The following is an 8,154-nucleotide window of genomic DNA, read 5'->3' as shown; positions in this document are numbered from 1 at the left end:
CCTTGGCCTATTCCTTCGCAACTTCATCTTGCTTCTTCTAACAGTGTTCCCAACTCAACCCCCCCGCCCCTTTACTCTTCATGAGGCTCAATGCCCCACTCCCAGCTTCAGACCGGACGGCCGTGGGATGTGCACCGGGTTGATACAGAATTTCAGCTCCAGCAAGCTGAGAAGGCGCGCCTCCTGGGCCAGGGTGGGGCACCAGGTTATGAGCGGCCTCCTGCCTTTTGGGTTTACTTCCCCGCAAAGGACACCGTAGGCGGCTATGCGGTCCGGCCACTGCCCCCCGCCCCTCGCGTCCGGCCGCGCCGTGGGTTGCGGTCTCTGTGGGGGTGGCAGCTCCTGGCGGGGCACCCCGGAGCCGCGGGGAGCCCAGAGGCGAGGCCAAGGCGGGGTGGGGCGCGTCCGGGCGGGGAGGGCAGACTCAGGCAGTGCAGGGGGCGCCAAGGGCAGCGGGCGGGCGGACGCGCGGCGGAGGAGCGAGCGGGACGAGGGCTGGCTAGTGCCGCGGCTGCCCGCCCGAGGGGGAGGAGGCTGTGCTGCCCTTGCCGCAGGTTTGCTGTCGAGCGCACAGGAGGCAGGGACATGGGTAGGGTGCGGTCTGCGCGGGGCCCGAGCCCGGATCTCTTCCATTTCCCCTCTCACTCGGCCCCGGGCTGCGCCGCAGACGGCAGCAGCTCCCGCTCCGCCCCAGCCGCCTGACCGCCGGGCCGGGGTGCTAACCGCGGGGCCCGCCAGCCCGCCGGCCCGGCCAGCCCAGCCCAGACCGGCGGCCCGCAGCCCCGCCGCCCGCCGCCCCCCGCCGTCGCCGCGTTGCCAAAACAAACGGGCCGGCCTATTTATTGGCGGCCGGCGAGCCGGGCAGCTCAGAGTCGAGGCGCCGAGGGGGACAGAGCGCCGCCACCAGCCAGGGCCCCGGGCCCCCGCCCCGCACCTGAGTCCCGCCGGCCCTGCGCCGCGCCGCGCAGCCCATGGCGCCCCCACCTGGAGCCCCCCGGAGCCACCCGGACGCCTGAGCCCCCGCAGCGCTCCCGTCGACTCGCCCACCCGTCAGCCCACCAGGCGTCCTCTCCCGCCGGTCTCCCGGGCTCCCCGGCCATGTCTCCCGCCCGGCTCCGGCCCCGACTGCGGTTCTGCCTGCTCCTGCTGCTGCTGCTGGTGCCGGCGGCGCGGGGCTGCGGGCCGGGCCGGGTGGTGGGCAGCCGCCGTCGGCCGCCGCGCAAGCTCGTGCCGCTCGCGTATAAGCAGTTCAGCCCCAACGTGCCCGAGAAGACCCTGGGCGCCAGCGGGCGTTACGAAGGCAAGATCGCGCGCAGCTCGGAGCGCTTCAAGGAGCTCACCCCCAACTACAATCCCGACATCATCTTCAAGGACGAGGAGAACACAGGCGCCGACCGCCTCATGACCCAGGTGAGCGCGAACCGCCCTCGCTGGGCGCCGCCGCCGAAGCACCGCCACCTGCCCGGCCCTACCCGCCCCCTGGCACCTTTCCTTGACTGGCTGGCACGCCCCCTGGCACCTGCCCCTCTCGCCGAGATGGGCCGGCCGGGGTCCCGGCGGAGTGTTAGTATTCCCCGAGCCCGCCGGAGGCTGTGAGAAGAGCTCCCCGCTGCCAAGAGCCACAGCCCAGCCGGTTGGCGGTGGCCCCTCTGCGCCGGAGTGCTGGCAGCTCAGGTCAGACGCGGCACCTGGAGGTACCTCTACCCGACTGCCTCCTGCGCCTCCGGGATGCACCAGTCCCTCCCGGCCTAATCTTCCGCACGGCTACGCCCCTTTCATTTCGAGGCGCTTTGGCACCCCTGAGGCGAAGAAGCTCCGGGCGCGGAGGGCCCCACTGGCCTTTCCTTCCCGTGCGCTCTCGGTTCTCAGCGCTGCCCCCTCCTGGAGCAGCGCCCCGGCGGGGTCTGGGTTTAAGGAACAGCGGGGAATATTAGAGCCAGGAGGTGGAGGTGGGGAAGGGAACTTGAAGGGCAAGCCCACGTGTCTATCCCGAGAGCTGAGCGGCGCAGCTGCAGTTGAAGGGTGAGGTGCCAGGCCTCCGGGCTCTGAGACCGAACTTGGAGGGGGCGGGGGGTCCCTGGAATTGGTGGCGGGGATGGATTGAAAGAGAGGGGCTGGGATGCCGGGCAGCCCCACAGCAGGGCTAACTTTAGTCTCTGCGTGCTCGGAACAGGACCGGCGCTCAACCCAAGCGCCTCGGGAAGGGGTGGGGGTGGGGGTGGCGGAGAGCAAACTTTCTTCCCTGCGGCCGGGTTCGCAAGGGAAGAGATCTCCGTCCCCTTCCTTAGTGGTCTCCCGGGGCTTCCACCGCAGGCAGGCGGCCTGCTTTCTAGGTGCTCTGGGAACGGCAGCTAGACCACGGCCCTCAGCATGCGCCCTGGCGCCGGGTCTGGCCGGCGGGTGTCGGGGCGAAGGTTGGCTGGTGGCCGGGCCGGGCCGGGCGCCGAGGAATGCAGATAAGGATCCGGGCCACGGGCTGGGCAATCATTGACAGCGCGTGCCCGGGCTCTGGACCCGAGGAGGGGAGGGGTGGTGGGGGATAGAGGGGCGGGGAGCAGGGGCCGCGGAGCGGACATAGGTGGGTGGCTGGAAGCCTGGCGGCAAGGAACACGCGGAGCTCCCTCCCCGGGCAGTGAGCGCCCCCAGCTAGATTGCAGCCTGGGATGCATCCTGGGAGGACCGACAGGGCCTTGGGTTTTAGCCGCTGTTGGCTCCTGGGAGACCGAGTCCAAGAGTCTGTGGGGCCTGGGCTCTGAGGGGTGGGGTAGTTCGAAACATGGGCTGCCTACACTTGGGAGCGCCTGGCACCTCAAAGTGAAGGACTGTGGAAAGGCCCCTCTCCCCCAGACCCCTCCCCTCAGTCAACTGCGGGGTCCCTTGGGCTCCAGGCACGAAGGGAGCCAGCACAGACGATGATCTCTGCCGTCCTTCCCCCAGGGCGCGGCTCGACTCCCACTCCATGGGAGGCGGAGCATGAAGCCGGCTCCCTGAGATCACACGCTCTGTTTCTCGGGTCCCTTCCCAGACAGGGGCGGCGCAGAGGTGCTGAGGGCTCTCGACTCAGGGAGAACGTTGCCTGGGTTTATCAACCCGGAGCGCACCCCTTGCAGCGGAGACGATCCGCGTGGTCCTCCATCTGGCCAGGCCAGGCGCTGGCCTTTACATCAGCTTCTGGTTCCCGGGCTGCCGCCTCCCCTGAGCGGGTGCGGGCCGGTTTTGGATCATGAGGGTCCCAGCAGGAATGCTCTGTGGCGCCGAGGGATCCAGGCAGGCTTGGGATTCCCCTCCAACACACCCCCAGGCTGCTGAGGCGCTTCGCACCTGCCGCGCCTGCTGCGCCCTGGCCGCTTCGGGAGCCTCAGCCCTGGGGCTACGGTGACACCTACTGGGCACCTCGAGCCTTGCACGCCTAGCAGGCCGGCTGCAGGCAGTCAGCTCTGCTACCACCTTTATTCTCCAGGCAGCAGGCGGTCCCTGTCCCTGGTACCGCGGTGAGACCGAGGGACCCGGCGCTCAAAAGGTGGAGCCCTGTCTGTGGAGGGATCAGTAATCCCAGCAGGAGAGAGAGAGAGCTTAGAGAAAAGCCCCCAAGGGTGAGCGGATCGACGCGCCCTCCAGATTTGTGGCGCCACCGCGCGGGCCAGGTCCCTGGGGCAGCTGATGCTAGAAGGGAAGGAGCACTTTAGGACTCTCTGTTCCTAAGAGAGAGGGTCAGAGCACCCTCCCCGGTTTCCCGACTCCAGCGAGTGCAGTGGGAGAGTGAGGGACGAGGCTGCGCCGTAACCTGCACGCGGGCCAACTCCTCCCCCTAACTCGGCTTCCTTTCCTCTCGCAGCGCTGCAAGGACCGCCTGAACTCGCTGGCCATCTCGGTGATGAACCAGTGGCCCGGGGTGAAGCTGCGGGTGACCGAGGGCTGGGATGAAGATGGTCACCACTCGGAGGAGTCGCTGCATTATGAAGGCCGCGCGGTGGACATCACCACGTCGGACCGCGACCGCAATAAGTACGGACTGCTGGCGCGCTTGGCAGTGGAGGCCGGCTTCGACTGGGTGTATTACGAGTCCAAGGCGCACGTGCATTGCTCCGTCAAGTCCGGTGAGCCGCTGCCGGGGGGCTGGGCCCGGGGCCGGGGCCGCAGGGCGTGGACAGGCGGCGCTGGGCCCGCCGGGGCCAAGAAGGTGAAGAGGCCCTCCCAGGGATGGAGGCGGGGACCCCGGGGAAGAAGACGTCCGCGGCGCTCCCCGCTGCTGCTCCTGACCACCTGCTCGACCCGTGCCTGATAGTGTCATGGCAGGAGCCTAGGGAGACAGGGCCCTGTCCCAGCGACGCTGGGTGCTGACTTGGCGGTCCACAGTCCGGAGCCTGCCGCAGGAGGTGCAAGACAGAGCAAGCTGGCCAGATGGAGGAAGCCAGGCTGACAGAGACGGCCTCCCCACCCAGTGTGGTGCAGAACGCTAGGGGGTGGGGTGGGACCAGGGGCCAGAGTGTGCCCAGACACCAGCGTGCCTGAGCGGGGGCCAAGAGCCCAGAGGTTCAGAACCCACAGCCCAGCTGCAGGTCAGGCCTTTTAAGGCACTGTGTACGCCCCTCTCAGGGGGCGCAGGCGTCCCCAACCTCTCCTCCAGGGCCCTGAAGCTGGACATTTGGGGGCAAAGCCAGCCATGAGGGCAAGAATAAACAGAGTGGACTTAATAAAGTGGATTTTCCCAGATTGGCCGCCTTGTTGATCAGAATTGGCAGGCACTGGGGCCTCGTCCCCTCCCTCAAATCTTGTCAGCGTCCCTGTCACCTGCATTGAACCCAGTCATGGATGCTTCAAATGGTTCCTGTGTGACTGCCAGCGTGGTTCCCCCCTCGCTGCAGGCTCAGCCCTCCATGCCGGCCCCATGCAGCTGTCACACTCACAGACCTGGCACACTGAGACCAGGCAGGCTTTTACTATTCCTGATCCCACCTGGGCTCACAGTGGTGACCCCACCCTGACCTTTCCCCTCAGCACTTCCCTGTCAACTGTGTCTGCTTCAAGTCACATCAACCCTTCACCTGCTAACGTCGGCCAGGTGCCAGCTCCTAGGGCGGCCACTTGCCTTCATAACTCCTAACCCCCAAACACTATTCTGCATCCCATCCACTGATGCCATTGTGTCCCGTCCCCGCACAAGGACCCAGCACATGAACTGAAGATGGTGATTTCACCCTTGCCACTGAGCCACACCCTGGCCTGGCCATTCACTCTGAGCTTCCCCAGGAGTCTGTATTCTCGCCGCTGACTGGTCCTCCTCTCCCTTGGAGTATAGGCTCCAAGGGCCGGTTCTGGCACAGAACTTGGGGTGTCAGTCTGAGAGGGCAATTTTGGGGAGCATCTGAGCAATGGGTGAGAAATAATGGGACATCCAGATGCCAGAGGTGCTAAGCAACTTGCTTTCTCGACGAAGCTGCAGCTTTTGGGTGTCAAGTCACAGCTGACCACTGCTTGGCTCAGCTGACCTCTGGCCTCTCTGACTACTTCACAGCCTTGTCAGGATTGGGAGCAGATGGGGGGGGCTTCACCTGGGCTTCAGGGGGGCCCTTTCCCTCACACCCACTGGGTCTTGGAGCCTCAGTATGCTCTCTCATTGGCAAAGCATTAGGCTAGGGAGGAGGGCAGAAGGTCACACTGTGGGCTGGGGTGGATTCCAAGCTGCATGGAAAGTGGGGTGCAGGGGACAGGATATGGCGATGGGGGGCAGCCTGGGAGCAAGAGGAACTCTGGCTGGACTGGGGAGGGATGCTGTGACTGGGAATCCAAGCTCCACAGCAGTAATGCCTTCATGTCCCTTCTTCCCACAGAGCACTCGGCTGCGGCCAAGACAGGCGGCTGCTTCCCTGCTGGAGCCCAGGTGCGCCTGGAGAGTGGGGCACGTGTGGCCTTGTCAGCCGTGAGGCCAGGAGACCGAGTGCTGGCCATGGGGGAGGATGGGAACCCCACCTTCAGCGACGTACTCATTTTCCTCGATCGCGAACCAGACAGGCTGAGGGCCTTCCAGGTCATCGAGACCCAGGACCCCCCGCGCCGACTGGCACTCACACCCGCCCACCTGCTCTTCACGGCCAACAATCACACAGAGCCAGCCACCCACTTCCGGGCCACGTTTGCCAGCCAAGTGCAGCCCGGCCAGTATGTGCTGGTGGCGGGGGTCCCAGGCCTGCAGCCTGCCCGAGTGGCAGCCGTCTCCACACATGTGGCCCTTGGGGCCTACGCCCCATTAACGAGGCACGGGACGCTGGTGGTGGAGGACGTGGTGGCCTCTTGCTTCGCGGCCGTGGCTGACCACCATCTGGCTCAGTTGGCCTTCTGGCCCCTGCGACTGTTTCACAGCTTGGCGTGGGGCAGCTGGACCCCAGGGGAGGGTGTGCACTGGTACCCCCAGCTGCTCTACCGCCTGGGACGTCTCTTGCTGGAAGAGGGCAGCTTCCACTCGCTGGGCATGGCTGGGTCAGGGAGCTGAAAGGATCCCTCTACTGCCCTCCCAGAACTGCCCAAATGGGTCCAAAGGCCTACCTGCCAGGAGGGCGCTGGCCCTGGAAGGGACCTGAGCAGGACACTGGTTTCTACCATCTCCTCCACCACAGGTATACATCACTGAGACTTGGGCAATGCCAGCGTCCTCCACCCCCATCATGGTGTAGTGACAAAGCTGCAAGCTGAGCTGGCAGTGGGGGGTGGCCTCTCTTTCTATCCTAGAGACCAGTGGGTCCCAACCCAGCCAGCTCTCACTATGATTTTTCATACTTGCCTCCCCCAATGGGGAGGGCTCATTCCATCCATCTTAGGCCCCTCTTAAGTGGGCTTGCACCTCAGTTGATGCTGCTAGATTCCCTGGGAGCCAGCAGGGAGCTGGCTGGACTCAATGCCGCCTAGAACTCAGAAGGCTGCAGGTTGGGGCAGCCAGCCTGGCCATCCTGAGGCTTAACCTTCCTCTCTGGCCACGCTCCTCGGGACACATCCAGAGACTGTCGCTATCAGTGTAGAGTTCTGTGTTCCGGCCAATGTGATCATAGTGCCAGGACTGGGTGAGGGGGCGGGATGTCCTTCCCACCCCTGCCCAGGCTCTGCATTCCCACTTCTGCTGAACCATGACCCCACCCCTCCTCCGGTCAGTCTCCCCCACCTTATTTATTGGCACCGAGGGGGAAGCCCATGGGAAAATTTTGGGGATGTTTTGGTCTTTTCTTCCTTTTGTAATAAAAATTATTTAAGTTGTTAGAGCCCTAGTGTCCAGGATGCCAAGTAGGGCCGATACACAGATAGCCCGGAGCCATGGGTGGGGCTGTCCAGGGCTGTGCTCACCTTCCTCCAAGGACAAAACCTCCAGAGCTCCCACCCCCTCTCTGGGCCCTTTCTCACCCAGTAGGTCTGCAAAGTCTCAACAGAGAGCTGTGCTCTGTGCCAGGCAAGGCCTTTCCATGCTGACTCCAAAGTTTGCCCTAAACAGTTAGACCAGAGAAAGAAATGATGTAACTAGTCCATGGTCATTTCACTCATCTAGAACCATCTCCTTGTGCCTGATTTAAGGTGCTTTCCCTGCTTATTCTGGTCTTTCTCAGGGCCTGAGTTTCTGATTTTTCACAGTGGATAATGAACCGTGGTATGAAAATATTCTGTAGAATTCACACCTGCCTTGTGGCCCATCCTGACTTCTTGGGTAAGTCAGGGGTCCCTAACCTAGCAGTTCTCAAACCTCAGAATCATCTGGGCAGCTTGTTTAAAAATGATTCCTGGTCCCACTTTCAGGATTCTGCTTTAATAGATCCAGATTGAGGCCCAGGAACTTATTTTTACAAATACCCCAAACACGGCAGATAGTCCATGGACCACACTTTGAGAAACATTGCTTAGTCTAAAGGATGCCAGTTTATTGCCAAGACACGATGACCCCCTTCTTCCTTTTCTCTTGGTTTCTGTATCCCATGGCAGGTTTTTCTGTACTCATTATAGACCATCTGAGACTCCCAGGTCCTTTGATACAGTTGTTAAATTTTCAGGAATATTGTGAGCCAGTTGAAATGGGCCATAGTGGGCATATTTACACCATAGAAATTGGCATATGCTACAAATTAGAGCTCCCCTGACCATGGAGAGCCAGTTGTTAAAGGACACCCCTGCCCAGGT

The 8,154-nt window shown here is 63.3% G+C and overlaps 1 protein-coding gene across 1 annotated transcript; it reads left to right on the top strand.

Moving 5' to 3' along the window:
• Nucleotides 1-867: 867 nt before the first annotated feature.
• IHH (Indian hedgehog signaling molecule) lies at nt 868-7,250 on the top strand. Its single transcript, XM_036858047.1, has 3 exons — nt 868-1,410; nt 3,836-4,097; nt 5,832-7,250. Exons 1-3 carry the CDS (start codon nt 1,099-1,101, stop codon nt 6,488-6,490), a joined length of 1,233 nt encoding a protein of 410 aa, XP_036713942.1. The 5' UTR covers nt 868-1,098; the 3' UTR covers nt 6,491-7,250.
• The last annotated feature ends 904 nt before the right edge of the window (nt 7,251-8,154 follow it).

The sequence above is a fragment of the Balaenoptera musculus genome, chromosome 7 (genome assembly GCF_009873245.2).
Source record: "Balaenoptera musculus isolate JJ_BM4_2016_0621 chromosome 7, mBalMus1.pri.v3, whole genome shotgun sequence".
NCBI lineage: Eukaryota > Metazoa > Chordata > Mammalia > Artiodactyla > Balaenopteridae > Balaenoptera > Balaenoptera musculus.
Note: the sequence above shows the minus strand (reverse complement) of the source record. Positions and strands in the feature narration are given on the sequence as shown.

Coding starts and splice junctions, on each gene's coding strand:
- IHH (XM_036858047.1), top strand. CDS start 1,099: ATGTCTCCCGCCCGGCTCCGGCCCCGACTGCGGTTCTGCCTGCTCCTG. Junction 1,411..3,835: donor CCGACCGCCTCATGACCCAG/GTGAGCGCGAAC, acceptor TTCCTCTCGCAG/CGCTGCAAGGACCGCCTGAA. Junction 4,098..5,831: donor GCATTGCTCCGTCAAGTCCG/GTGAGCCGCTGC, acceptor TTCTTCCCACAG/AGCACTCGGCTGCGGCCAAG.